Source organism: Lipophrys pholis (assembly GCF_963383615.2).
Source record: "Lipophrys pholis genome assembly, chromosome: 19".
Taxonomy (NCBI): domain Eukaryota; kingdom Metazoa; phylum Chordata; class Actinopteri; order Blenniiformes; family Blenniidae; genus Lipophrys; species Lipophrys pholis.
Genome location: NC_137647.1, coordinates 5,428,434 through 5,442,896, shown reverse-complemented (window position 1 = coordinate 5,442,896; position 14,463 = coordinate 5,428,434). Strand labels below are relative to the sequence as shown.

Here is a 14,463-nt window from a genome sequence, read left to right as displayed (position 1 = left end):
TTCTATTCTCTTCTAAAAGGCAAAAGGTAAAAACAACAAACAAATCTGCTAAAATCAATTTCAGGCATAAAATTATTTTGTAAGTGCAAATGAAATTAAAACAATGATACTTATATCAATCTCAGGAAAGATATTTTTTATTCCCAAATTAATTAGGAGCAACCTTTTTTAAATTCAATTTTATGATTATTATTATTATTATTATTATTATTATTATTATTATTATTATTATTTTACCAAAGCCTTTTCAGTGACCACTTCCGCTCCTTCACCGGACGTGACGCACTAAAGTAAACAGGAGATGTCAGTACACAAAAGTTAACAATACACCATCGAAACTGAGCCGTTTTGAAACAACTATATTTGGTATTTTCTTCATATTGCCTAACACCTTTATGACCGCTGCTGGCTGCGACGTTATTGAAGATAAAACGAGTGAGTTAATGTTTTTGAACTCCTGTCAGTCAGCCTCCGGGAGCTAACGGCTAACAACGCTGCTCGCAGTTATCCGCCTTATGTTTCCGTCTCTCCCGTTCAATATGACTCTATCTGTTCTGACTGGACTGGTTGATGTATTCAGCTTGCAAGATAAATATATTGAGACATTTTTTAATGTCAGTTTGAACTGTTTGCACTGCAGCTGTTAGCTGCCTTGCCTAGCATCCCTTCATTGATCAGCTGTTTCTACCTTAATTCTCTCTCGCCTGTGTTTCACAATAGTAATACAATCTTTTACTTGCTGGGAATGTTTATTCCCACTGGAATTAATCCATTCTGTTGATTTCATCCGAGCAGGTTTTAACGGGACAGCATTGACGCTCTTCTGCAATGTTCACAGACATGGATTATGAACTGGAGGAGGACAAGTTGTGAGTCACAGTTGTGCTTCCCTAGTTTAATAACTCATTCATTTATTTATGTGTGTTTACTATTTGTGAACCAGTGACGAATCAAAGCATGGTAAAACGTCACTAAATTCTCTAAAGTAGCTGTGGAAAGTGTGAAACTGCAACTGGATAATAATTTCTTAGGAAGACATGACCAGCTAAACACTGCAATGCTCAGATTATTGTATTTATTTATTTATTTTTAATTCTTAACAGAGGGATACCAACGGTACCGGGTACTGTGAACCTGAAGAAAGATGCCAATAACCTCATTGGGATCAGCATTGGTGGTGGAGCACAGTACTGTCCCTGCCTCTACATTGTCCAGGTGGGAATATCGTCATTTATAAGGTTTCATTGTTGTTTGTTGTGTACTTTATGGCCATTGTTTTCACCCAATAATTTATCTGTGGAATTTTTGGAGCACTCAAAGAAAACCCACAAAAGCACCAGGAGAGCATTCACACTTCACACGGTGTGCGTGACCGCACTACGATAGCTCTGATGTCTCTTAATTTGCTCTTTAACAAGAATAAATATATTTCCTCAGTTTCTCTGTCTGTCATCAGTACATAATGTGGCAGTTGTTTTCTCACAGGTCTTCGATAACACCCCAGCAGCTTTGGACGGCACGCTGGCGGCAGGCGATGAAATCACGGGTGTGAATGGGAAAACGGTGAAGGGGAAAACCAAGGTGGAGGTGGCCAAGATGATTCAAGCTGTCCAGGTAGGTACGCTCTGAGATTGTAGGCATAGAATGCAGATATAAATTCGTCTAAATCTGGGCTCAATTGCATTCTTAGTTCTTGATTCGATTAAAACAGCAAACACTATCAAAGCCATGTTGATGTGGTAAATTAGATGTTTTACTGGAATGATATTCCACTTTTTGCTTGATCTTTTGGCTTGAAGATGATCTGATTCTTTCATTAATCCCATTAGGACCGGACATACAATGTTTATTGGCTGCAGTTGTTTTGATTTCCTGAAACAAAAGTCAGAGTAGAAACTAAAAATATCTGAAGTTACAAAATTTGGGAAAAAGAAATCTCACCTCGTTTCTGCAGCTGTTTCAGTGAATAACCCAGCAGGTCACGACTAACCCGGGCTGGCCAGCGGTCTGACTGTCTGATTGTACCGTCTTGTCAAACAGTGCCAAAGAGGCCCGGACAATAGCCCCCATAGCTTTTGGTGTCACGTCACCGACGTGCAGCGGCTGTGTTGTTTCTGACATCTTTTGTTCACGCCTCAAAAATGCAATGACTTCCTGCCTGCTGGAATAAAGACGGGGTCAGTTTAGGTATTAAAGGGATTAGAGTGTGTTCAGTGGAAATACTGCCTGTAGATTTCACCTTCAGCGCCATTAAGTTTCAGCATTCTTTATTTTAACACATAAATTATGAGTATTTTTTAAATTTTTATACAAACAAGTAAAACATGTGGGGTTGTTTTTTTTAAAGATGTTTCTTTATTTTAATCATTCTGGTGATTTTATTTGGTTGTGAATTGTTGGATCTCTGGGTTTGTTGTTTTACAGGGAGAAGCAGTAATTCACTACAACAAACTGCAGGCTGACCCAAAGCAGGGAAAGTCTCTGGATATAGGTACCTCTCTCACTTTCCATACGTTCGTCCTGGGCTGCAGTTCAATTCAGTTCAGACAATTTTATGGGCAAATTTTTTTTGTAGTCGCTATTTTTATAACCTTCATCACAGATGGTCACAAATCACCTAAAATGTTCCGGTTAAAGTAGGAATATTGCATTTTAGGGTGTTAGGATTGGTGAAAAAATCTGTATTAAATTTTTTTTTTAAAGCTTTTTCATTTACTATAGTGTAATATTTTTCTTCAATAATTATAACATCTCATATTCAGTGTCAATGAGTGAGTTAAATAAATGTTTGGTGTTTCAGTGCTGAAAAAGGTGAAACATCGCCTGGTGGAGAACATGAGCTCTGGCACAGCAGATGCACTTGGACTCAGTCGAGCCATTTTATGTAACGGTGAGCTCATTAATCTAATCAATGCAAGGTTATCTGCAAGGATGAATTGAGTTTTTCTTCATGTAAACTCGTCATTTTACTTTAAAGACGGACTGGTTAAAAGACTGGAAGAGTTGGAGAAAACAGCAGAACTCTACAAAGGTAAAACAATAACCCAAAGAGACTTGTCATTTTCTCCCAGAAGTGTTTTATGTAAATGTCAGTAATTCTAGTTTAGTGTCAAAACCCTGAATGTCGTCATTAAAGGTCATATTTAGTATCTGAGAACTTTTACAGATACAAAGGAATCTGCTGTTTCAATCTGTTTGAGGTAGTCTCTCATCAACCTTCCATTTTCTTTCAGGGCTGATGGAGCACACGAAGAGACTACTCCGAGCTTTCTTTGAGCTTTCTCAAACGCACAGAGGTCAGTAACTTTACTAGAAAGTTTGAAAAAAAATAAAATAAATGTCTGTTTGCATTTTACCACACTTCCATCTTGACTCAACAGTTGAATATGTCGAGATGTTTTCTGCAGATTTCTATTCTAACATTTGTTCTTGACATGTGTGCTGGAGTTTTGAAGCCTGAAGAAACGAGACGTATTGGAAATTTAACTTGCCAATGAATTCCTTTAACAAACAAGAGTTTCAGGAGTGTTTGTAAAAAAAAACACCCTGTGCAGCCGGGCAACTTCTACATTCAGCATTTGACACCCACAGTTCTGCTGCTCATCCCACAAATGCACATGTCTTACGATTATTGCATAATTTAAAATGGAAAAAAAAAGGATTTCCAATAGTATAAAAGTCCGGATAAGAAGAATTATTTCAACAAATATAAGTTCCTTTTTGTGTTTTTGTAATATGTACAAACTCTCTTTCCTAGTTCTTTTACTCCATTATTCAAAGCTTTACATCAAGATTTAAGAGGCTATATGAACTACTGTACACAACTAAATTAAATTAAAACGAGTTTCATCAGTAGTGTGTGTTCTGTGCACGCAGTTTCCTTTTCCACTCTTTGCCTGAAGCTTGTACTGAGTAGTTTTTCGATGCTTCTCAGCCTTTGGCGATGTCTTTTCCGTCATCGGCGTTCGAGAGCCTCAGGCTGCAGCCAGCGAGGCGTTTGTGAAGTTTGCCGATGCCCACCGCAACATCGAGAAATACGGCATTCAGCTGCTGAAGACCATCAAACCTGTGAGTGAAATTTACCTCCGACTCATTTCACCGAGAATCTCTGTCTTTGATATCTGTATTTCTGTGGTATCTAAGTCAATAGTGACACGTTTTGTTGTGACGTCACATATGTTGTTGTGCAGATGCTCCACGATCTGAACACGTACCTTCACAAGGCCATACCGGACACAAAGCTCACCATCCGCAAGTACCTGGACGTGAAGTTTGAATATCTGGTGAGGCTGCAGCAGCGTGTGGATTTTTCTGGTTCACTGGTGGACTCAGCAGTTTATCAGGGCTACTGTCTGTCAGCAGAATAACAACTTGGTTATTTGTCTTTCAGTCTTACTGCCTGAAGGTGAAGGAAATGGACGATGAGGAATACACCAGCATTGTGAGTCACGAATCAAATCTGTATATGAATCTGTTTCTTCAGTCAATTTGTTACTTTTATACTCGCACTACATGAATATTTCCTCCCTCAGGCAATGGGAGAGCCTCTGTACCGCGTCAGTACCGGTAACTACGAGTACCGTCTGGTGCTCCGGTGTCGGCAGGAGGCTCGAGCTCGCTTCGCCAAAATGAGGAAAGACGTTCTGGAGAAGATCGAGCTGCTGGATCAGAAACATGGTCTGTCTAATATGTGTTGCTCTTCTACTCAGTCTTATTCATTTTTAGTAGTTTGAACGGAGCTTCTAACTGCCTGACGTTACGTTTCCTCTCTCCGCTTCGCCTCCAGTTCAGGACATCGTGTTCCAGCTGCAGCGCTTCGTCTCAGGCATGTCCCACTACTACGACGAGTGCTACGCCGTGCTGAAGGAGGCGGACGTCTTCCCCATCGAAGTCGACCTCTCCCGCACCATGATCAACTACAGCAGCCAGTCGTTCTCGTACGCCGACGACGAGGACGACGAGGACGGAGGGGAAGGAGGAGGAGGAGGCGGCGTTGGCGGAGAGGAAGGAGGGAGCAGCGCAGACAGACAAGCCGAGAACGGCGCCGAGAAACTGATCGACGACGAATGAGAGTGTGGCGTGTTGTTTAAGTTGTTGAAATCAATTGCATTTATTGTCAACACAGCCATCTTTGTGTTGGTATAACAGCTGAAACATTCTCTAAAATATGGTTTATAATTTCTGCTGCTATGAAGCTGAATGCTGGTCTTGGTGGAGTTTTTTTTTTTTTTTACTTTTCTTTTCTTTTCTTTTCTTTTCTTGGGAATATGTCAAATCTACTGCTTTGTGGTTATTTAAATGAATCATTTTACTTTTAGCCGTCTATAAAAAAGAACAAGTCTTGCTTACAGATGTCACTGTTACATAAAGTCATTCCTAAATCAGTAAGAAGACCCAAAGAAACCTATGGAGCATCTTTAATTTAATATAAGAGCTGTAAAATGGGTTTTACTGCTACAGAGAAGGATATATAAGCATACATGGTGTGCCTTCTTTACTCTTTGTATAATGAAGTTGGATTGGTCTTTTATGTTATTCTCTTAGCATAGTACATTATAAATGTTATATGAAGATGTTGACGGTGGAGACTGAGATAATTATAACAACACGGTTTTGCATTTTCACTTTAGTTGTTTATGAAAGAGAAACCTTCATTTTATCAGGCTAACCATACCATACAGTTTCAGGTTATAAATGGTAGTTTTATAGCAATACTGCCTTTCTCACCACTCGACACCATACTAATTCCAGCTGTGGTGTTCATCTCGAAGATGCTGGTTTGATGCAAATACTACATGTATACCCACAAGGGAAATAATCCAAATTCTATATTATTGTGGTATTTGTCTGTTTAACTTAATTTATACTTGTTGTCCATAAATATTTAAAAGTTTGAAGGAGCAGAGCTTATTCTGTTTAACTGTAACTATTTTATGAGGGTTTTTGTCAAATCATCCACTGGAGGGCAGCAACGCATCACATTCCACTTGAATGCAGGACTCGGTGCACTTTGTTGAATGATTTATTTATTTTTTTCTGAATTACATGAAATGGTAATGAAAGGGGTCTACTGCGTGTGTTTATTTCTTTCAGTTTCTAATTCTGCTGCAATTTGAGTTTGATCCATTTATCCTCAAACAGACACTTGATTTATTAAATAAAAAGGTTTGTACTGTGAATAAAAGAAGAATGAATAACCAGAAATATATTTGTCTTCATTGAAATAATAAATATTACTTTTCTTAGTATTCAAATCATATTTACAACATATTGTTGTGCCTTTAAGAAGGCGAGACATCACGTTTACCTCTCGCATAGCCCCAGTGGCCTAATGGATAAGGCACTGGCCTCCTAAGCCAGGGATTGTGGGTTCGAGTCCCATCTGGGGTGAAACTTTTTTTTTTTTTCTCCCAGTTTTGACTAGAAACCACGTTTTCTTAAGAAAAAAACCAAAACACACTAGAACCGGGAAACGACAGAACACTGAAGATTTTAGCGTGTTCTCCAAGTGTCGGCGTATGTATTTTACTTGCTCCACTTTCCTTCGTCGCGCAGCCAATCAGGGAGCGCTCCGCTCTCTCTCGTGACTCTCCTTGTAGCTTTTCCCTCTGCCACTCAACAACACCTCATTTCTTCCTCCTATGCTCTACTTTTACCAATTCCCTGCTCACTGCTGCAATAGTTTGCACTACCTGCATGGTCGCAGGTATGACTTTTCTCAAGAGTCTATTTGCTGTTTTCCTATTCAGCGTGGTTGCGACCTTCGCCTCTGCTCAAAGTAAGTAGGTCGAGTTGGTGAAGTCTTGGGAATTACTGTAATGCTCATATAAGATGGGCCTCAAAAGTGCTGCATGAAGGAGTTTTTATCAGATCGCGTGTTAGTTATTTAAAGACTGCTTTATCTGGATATATATTTTGTCCATCCATTAGATCCTGTCACAGATTTTACTTTCACTTTGTTTCTCATTGTATCTCCACCAACCGACTAATCATATTGGATACTTAGGTGAGACTATTGTAAAATACCTAAATGTCGTTTTATCTTTAATCTTGGGTTCGGTACTTATAGTATATTAGTTTTTTGTTGTTGTTGTTGTTGTTGTTATTCTTATGTCATTAATAGTATCTATATGAATTGCTTTGCCAATTCCAAGAAGCTCATTGTTCATGTTGGAATCTGTCAATGCAAACACTGCACAAGCTTTGGCATGTGTGAAAAAGAGAGAGCACAACTGTGTACAATTTGCAAGGTAATCATATACACATGACTTTATGGCCATTTCTCATTGCAATTCTCAGATTTATCAACAGTGCGTTGTGCCACATTCACATCCATTCAGCTCACATGATTCATCAGGCCTTGGATTTGTAGTTTATTGTTAGATTGTTGGATATTTTATTTGCGCATTTTTGGGTTTCTTTGTTAACATGTTTGAGCATTTTTTAAATAAATTTTCTGTTCCTTGTGGTATTTGCATGACAGATCAAAGGTGAATATGTTGTTTACTCAGCATGCAACAGCACATGGGCAATCAAGATTAACAAAAGTGGATCAGAACTCAGAAATATTCATATGTTATCTACCTCAAATGATTGCTCGGCAGCTTTAGTTAGTTGGCACCTGATTCAATCAAAATGCCTGAAGATGTCAATGATTTAATCTTAGATAGACTTTAGACTTTATTGTCTGCTCCAAGCAGTGACAGACATTTATCTTTGACAAGGACCCAAACAATACAATACAAAACAAATAAGACACAAGTACGGACAAAAAGGAAATGTTAAACAGAAACAGGAAACAGTAGCCGATTTAAAAATGAATATATGTACAGTCCAGTTTCTTATTTCATTTTCTTTAGAGTGGTCATTGCAAGTGTGAGTATCATTTTACAACTGCAGTATTAATTGACCTCACAGTTTACGTGCAATAAAAAGAAAGAAGCAATTACAGAGATGCACCAAGATGGTCCCAGGCAGTTAGTATTTTCTATTATCGGGCTGATAAATATTGCTGGTATTCTTGTGTCTTTAGAGCCACTAATTCAATTCAATTCAGTTCAATTTCTGTGTCCTCATTTTTGACTTTGTGTCTCTTTACAACTGTGATTTTCTCAGAGTTGACGGCAGCAACTGTGTATTGGGATGCGCAACACAAAACTGTCCTGCTGAAGGAGGGCGTGCTGGAGGTGGAGGGCGACGCTTACGGCTACCTGAACAACACCCTGTCCACGACAGGCTGGAGCATCTTAGAGATCCGTGCTGGATATGGAAAAACCCCTGAAGCTGATGATATCACTTTCTTTCTGGCTGGTTACATAGAAGGTTTCCTCACTGCACAGTAGGTGTAAAAAAACTGTGAAATCAAAGAAAGATAGATAATAAATTTAACAGTTTGTAACATGGTAAAAACATAAATGCAAGTCTTATTCTCTTAATTCATTCATCCAGTTGTCACACTTTCGGTTCCTCTGAAGGCAAATGATGGACCACTTCGCCAACATGTACCCGCAGCTGATTCACGACCCGAAGGTCCTCGGCCCGGTGCAGAATTTCATGACGTGAGTCGGTTCCCTTTTCCATGGAAAACTTTAAAATCACAGCAGCAGCATTGTCCATGATAGAAATCACACAACACTCTTAGTGTCTTTCATTTCCGCTTCCTTCCTTTTTTTTTAAACCATGATGCATCAGTTCAAATAGCAGAACTAACCACATTGAACGATTTGTGTTTTTTTTTTACTTACGATTTTACAAAGAATTGGAGAAAGTCAATGTATTCTTGTGTATCTCAGTTTCAGGCTTTGTTTTTTGTGTATAAAGTGAATAAGTAAACGGGATGTGTCGCTTCAGGAAACAGGACTCGTGGGTCAGACAGCAGGTGAAACTCAACCAGAGCTCCGATCCACTGTGGAAGCACGCCGGCTTCATCGTGGCTCAGATGGACGGATTACAGGCCGGAGTGGCAGATTGGGCCAAAAAACAGGGAAAAAAGGTCAAATCCTCGCAAGAAACATAACAGCAGTCACAAAATAGTCTGAACATAGTGTAACTCCATGTTGTTGCTGTTGCTGTTGAGTTTGACTGCAGTAATCTTGTTTTATTTTTCCGTTCACCGGCTGTTTATCTGCTCTCCTTCCCAACAGCCGCTGTCGCAGTTTGCCATCCAGTTCCTAAACGCCGTGGGAGACCTGCTGGATCTGATCCCAGCCATCGTCCGAGAATCCAACCCTCCGCTCAGAGACTTCAAGCGTCCAGGGATGGGGCACTGCTCCGCGCTCATCAAGGTCCGAGACCAAAACCTGTTTGTGCCGATCAGGGTTCAGAGCTCGACATAGGGAACGAGAGCAGCACGCTGAGGGAGGGATGTAGAAGAGCAATTTCAAAGATCTACTGCGAGGAAAATGAGCAATGCATCACTAACTTCAGCTGCAAACACATTGAAGATGTGAGACGTGAAAGAAGCTCTTGATGATGAATGAAAGATGAATTTTCTGTCTCCAAATGTTCACAAGAAAATCCACGTTAAAAGTTAATAATCCAGATATTAATTAAGATTTCTTTATCAAGTTTATATTTTCCTCCTGCCACAGGATTGTCATGTTAAGTCGAGTTTTTTTCATCCACCTTGTGGTGGCGGGTTTATCCTCCTCAGATGCTGCCGGGCTTCGAGAACCTCCTGTTCGCTCACTCCAGCTGGTACACCTACGCTGCCACCATGCGGATCTACAAGCACTGGGACTTTCGTGTCACTGAGCCCCACACGGCGACTGGAAAACTGTCTTTCAGCAGCTACCCAGGTGTGACAACAGTGGCTGCACAGACAATGTGCATTGACTTGAGTGCAATCGCAAAACGGGAGCTTGACACTGTCCAAAGTCCAAACCTTCATCAGTTGTGTCTTTCAGTACCGAGACTTATCTCTTCTCTTATCCTCACTGTTTTCTTGTGTCTTCAGGCTTCCTGGTGTCCCTGGACGACTTCTACCTCCTGGGCAGCGGTCTGATGATGACCCAGACAACCAACAACGTCTTCAACTCCTCCCTTTTCGACACCATCACACCCAACAGCCTGCTGGCGTGGCAGAGAGTCAGGTTGGCTCACAGTTTGGCACACACCGGCGCAGAATGGGCCAAAACCTTCTCCATGCACAACTCTGGTGAGTGGAACCATTAATGTACAGCACCGCAGCCTCCTCGCTGTGGAGGAAATATCAAACGCACCGTCAGTGTTTTTTCAACCAGATGAATCCATCTTCCCCCCGTCCACATGTCGAAGTGCCCTTGAGCAAGACACTGAACCCCTTTAAACCTAAAACCCATGGAAAGCACCCAGCACACTGCTGTTGTTTCAGTTCCTGAATATATTTTCACTGTTTCCCTGTACATGTTGCACTTGCTCTTATTTACTTCCTCAATATACTCATGAGTTTGAGTATAATCTGGTACCTCAAAGACTCAGATGTGATTATCAAACTAGAGAAGTGTCGTTGCAGTTTGTCCTACGGGCCTTTCTCAATTTTGTTATTACATTTCACGAGATGAAAAAAGAAAGCGACTATAGCACGTCACACACACACACACAAAAATGTTGGTTACTTCACAACTGCAGTTAGATCATACACACGCTCTAAGTTGAAAAATTGACTGAATAAGGTCAATGTCCTATTGCAAATTAGAAGCAAAGTAAAAAAAAAAAATTTGATTGAAAGCCATTTAGTCCACAGATCACTGTGCCTTTTCACCAACTCACCACTTCTTCCTCCATCTCCCCGTCAAGAGGCAGTTTTGTGGATCATCAGGCGATATTGCTGGATTGTTTTTGAGACATATGTCTGATGTTAGGTGCAATGAAATATAAATACACATTGAACTGAATGTCATTAACTGGCTTTAGGCACCTACAACAACCAGTACATGTTGTTGGACCGGAGCAAAGTGAAGCTGGGTCACAGCATTGACGACGGTGCGCTGACCGTGGTGGAGCAGATCCCAGGTTTGGTGGAGTATTCCGACCAGACGCAAGCTCTGCGCAGAGGTAACGGTTCGATGTCTTCCTACCCGCCGATATCCACCGTATCAGTTAGTTTGTATCGCAGCCCTTGTGGCTACAGCTGCAGCGTACACATGGCCTGTTTGTTTACTTGTGTGTTCAAGGACTGGGCTCACGTTTATTAAGAGGTTACACACCCTGATAGACGATGACTAGAGTTGTGTGCTTAAAGGTGGAGACAAGAAAATTCACAGTTAACCTAATATGCTCTGGATTGTAGCTTTAGTCTCCCAAACACCAAGAAAGACAGGTATAACAGCGACATTTTAATAAGAGTACATTCAAAATAATACCGCTTCAATGAGTTGTGTTTAATGTTTATTCAATTTTCCGAGTGGATTGACTGAACATGATCTTGGAACACAAGATTCACCAGTGTTGAAGAAAACGTAACAATTCAATAGGGACTTTAGAGCACTAAGATGTATTTTCTAGAATCGTCTTTCTTTGTTTTAGGTTATATCCTCAATTATCATTGGTGCAGAAATACTTTTAATACGTGAGTTTTTTAGGTTGTGCTGTCCACTCTTCATTTGAACAGGCTATTGGCCGTCCTACAACGTCCCTTTCCACCCGAAGATCTACCTTCTGAGTGGTTATGGAGAAATGTGGAAGGAGCACGGCGATGACTTCTCGTACGATCTCTGTCCCAGAGCCAAGATCTTCCGGCGTGACCAGGGAGACGTCAAAGACCTGGACTCCCTCAAGCGCATTATGAGATTCAACGGTTAGCGCGCGTTAAGCGATCGACAGATCGACATATTTTGTTTCACCTTTGCAGGGAACTTCTTCCCAACACATAATGTATAACGCCTGTTGAGATGCACAAGTATTCCTAATGCCAGCGTGCAGTCCTTTCATGTTGGGGTTGTTATATCTTATGACGCGATATCGGTTTCTTGTTTTCAGACTACAAGAAAGATCCGTACTCCCAAGGTGACCCCTGCAAGACTATTTGCTGCCGTGATGATCTGAAATCAGAGCGGCCTTCGCCAGGAGGATGCTACGACACTAAGGTAGTCCTTGTTTACTCCGTTAAATAAAGTAAATAAAAAAATAATAAAAAACAGCTTTAATGCAAAAGCAGCCAAATCCCTAATGAGCTATTATTCCTTTTATTAATTTATATTTCGCAGCGTCAGCTGCAAAATATATTCTATTCAGTCATTTAGCGTCTTAAAATCCTTCCTCTTTTGTACGTTGTTTTCCTTCCAGGTGACAGACTTTCACATGGCTGGGGACTTCCGTGCGGAGGCGGTGAACGGGCCGACGACGCAGGACGGCCTCCCGCCGTTTGTTTGGGACCGATTCATTAACATCACTCACCAGGGCCTGCCGAAGTTCTACAACTTCTCCTTTGTGACGATGGAGCCTCTTCTCTTTGCACCATGAACTGTGTGTGCATTTGGGCCTAAAGAAAAAAAAAGACTGGCTTATTGTTTTAATTCATTTTGACTGAAAAAAATACGATTTTATCAAAGATTTTATCAAACATATTTTACTCAGGGTGTCGTCATGATTTATGTTGAGTACAAGAATTGGATTGTGTGGTCCTTTGTGCCTTTTAACGCTGACAGCCACTTTATGGTTTAATAAAATGCAAAAATCAATCCACAAAATCAGTGTGCGTGCCATTGTACAGAATTACTAGTTTTTGTGTGTGTGTTTGAAATGAAAGCGATCGGTGCAACGTCATCCTCAGGGCTCTAAATCTTCTCTGGTGGTGTAATTTTCAGTGCATGTGCTTCTTGAATTGTGCAAAATAAAAATATGTGGTTTGTTTTTATTACAGTTATTGTCGTAACTTTTCTTTCATCGTGAAATTATTCAGCCTATCGTTGAAGGATTAAACATGTTTCAGTAATATTCAGCTAATTCTTCTTTATGTGGACACATCCAGGTCTCCCGAAAGGCAAATCATGAGGTTCGAAGCTGATGTGTCAAGGTTACATACATTCACAGACAGGAAAATTATAATTATAGTTAATTTTGTGAGTATATATTCAGAGTTTCAATGTAAGTATGTGTTATGCATCAGTAAATCATAGTGCTCACCTCCTGGGAGTGATTTCATCTTCCAGTGAGGATGTAACGATGCACTGCCATCTTATGGCCAGATGGAGGACACTTATTATTTATAAATTTGGGATCATGTGATTATTGTGGTGAAAGGGAGAAAGCAATGATCCCATACTGCATGTCTGTCAGAAGTCCTTTAAAGGAGGCAGGCAGCTTTAAAAAGCCTTTGATTTCCATTGAATAAAGTGATTTAAACACGTGAGAATGAAATCTCGCCTCCCTTCATTCTTTTTCAAATTTCCTTTTCACAAAATGTTGATCAAAGACATTGACACTGCAGGCACCTTCTAGAGTTTCCCTGTGGAAACAAGTTGGACATAAATTTGAAATAAATTAATATTCAGGGAGAAGAATTAGAGGCAAATTAGTCAAAAACAGAAAGAGAGAGATGAAGAGAGAGAGAGAGAGATACTGAGAAGGAGGCGAGACAAGAAGCTGAATTGCTTAATTGGAGTCACTCCATCGACATTACAGACCAACTCTTGTGTTTTTCGTCAAGCCAGTTTTTTCTTTCACTGAGTGTTCGTCTGCTCGACCAGCTGGCCAGCTCTTGGAGAAACTTCCAGAGGAAGGTAAGTAGGTTTATTTTATATCAAATACATTAGTATAGTGATGGGGGGGGGGGGGCAAAGGACCAAAAAATATTATTTTGGTAATGCACAGAAGACTTAAAGAGAAACATAAATAAATTATAAAGTTTTCATAAAAATGATTCTGTAATGTGAACAGAAGTGACTTTTAAAACCAAAAACATGAACACCATTGTTTTTTTTTAAACAAATGCCAACAGCAGATGAGGATCTATCTGTCTCATTGAAAATGTTTTTAATTTAATATGACAATTTTCATTGAGAGTGTTGACCGTCATTTCTGTGGCTTATTGTGCTGAACTGTGAGAGCTTATTATTTGCTTGTTACTATTATGTCACAATAATAACAATTATTGTTTTTAAATGTTTTCTTTAAGATATACTTTCAAGATTTTGTGGTGACAACAGAAGCATACGGTTATGTATATGACCTAAACATATATCAGTCGCTTGTTTAAAAAGACCTTGAAACGAAAGTTGACATTTTCTTACATTAGTTCATTGGACATCTGGAATCCGGGCTTATCTTAATAAAATCGTTTCAATCAAACGCTAAAGACGTGAACCTTGAACATATTCTGTAGTGTTACATTTATTAAATTGTTATATACAGTGCTCATACTCATAGTCAAGATATTTCAATCACAAGACGGCTCTCGTTGCAGATCTGCCATCTTTTAGACGCAATTCGAGTATTGAATGACATACAGAGCGGCAGCCACGTGGGAATGATTGGATCGGATGG

General features: G+C 40.0%; 2 protein-coding genes across 3 annotated transcripts; both read left to right on the top strand.

Moving 5' to 3' along the window:
* Positions 1 to 273: 273 nt before the first annotated feature.
* pick1 (protein interacting with prkca 1) lies at positions 274 to 6,201 on the top strand. Its single transcript, XM_080487755.1, has 13 exons — positions 274 to 435; positions 796 to 869; positions 1,104 to 1,215; positions 1,486 to 1,614; positions 2,425 to 2,491; positions 2,801 to 2,890; positions 2,978 to 3,031; positions 3,234 to 3,296; positions 3,935 to 4,068; positions 4,191 to 4,283; positions 4,391 to 4,441; positions 4,533 to 4,677; positions 4,787 to 6,201. Exons 2-13 carry the CDS (start codon positions 829 to 831, stop codon positions 5,068 to 5,070), a joined length of 1,263 nt encoding a protein of 420 aa, XP_080343881.1. The 5' UTR covers positions 274 to 435; positions 796 to 828; the 3' UTR covers positions 5,071 to 6,201.
* An 86-nt stretch (positions 6,202 to 6,287) lies between these two features.
* LOC308124629 (phospholipase B-like 1) lies at positions 6,288 to 12,840 on the top strand. Of its 2 annotated transcripts, none has more exons than XM_080487739.1 (11): positions 6,288 to 6,778; positions 8,116 to 8,338; positions 8,475 to 8,558; positions 8,851 to 8,992; positions 9,144 to 9,284; positions 9,653 to 9,797; positions 9,956 to 10,156; positions 10,894 to 11,034; positions 11,591 to 11,776; positions 11,959 to 12,065; positions 12,265 to 12,840. In XM_080487739.1, the coding sequence occupies exons 1-11, from the start codon at positions 6,697 to 6,699 to the stop codon at positions 12,439 to 12,441; spliced, it is 1,629 nt and encodes a 542-aa protein (XP_080343865.1). In that variant the 5' UTR covers positions 6,288 to 6,696; the 3' UTR covers positions 12,442 to 12,840. The 2 variants fall into 2 exon arrangements, with proteins under 2 accessions (XP_080343865.1, XP_080343866.1); XM_080487740.1 differs by lacking the exon at positions 6,288 to 6,778 and adding an exon at positions 6,825 to 7,006.
* The last annotated feature ends 1,623 nt before the right edge of the window (positions 12,841 to 14,463 follow it).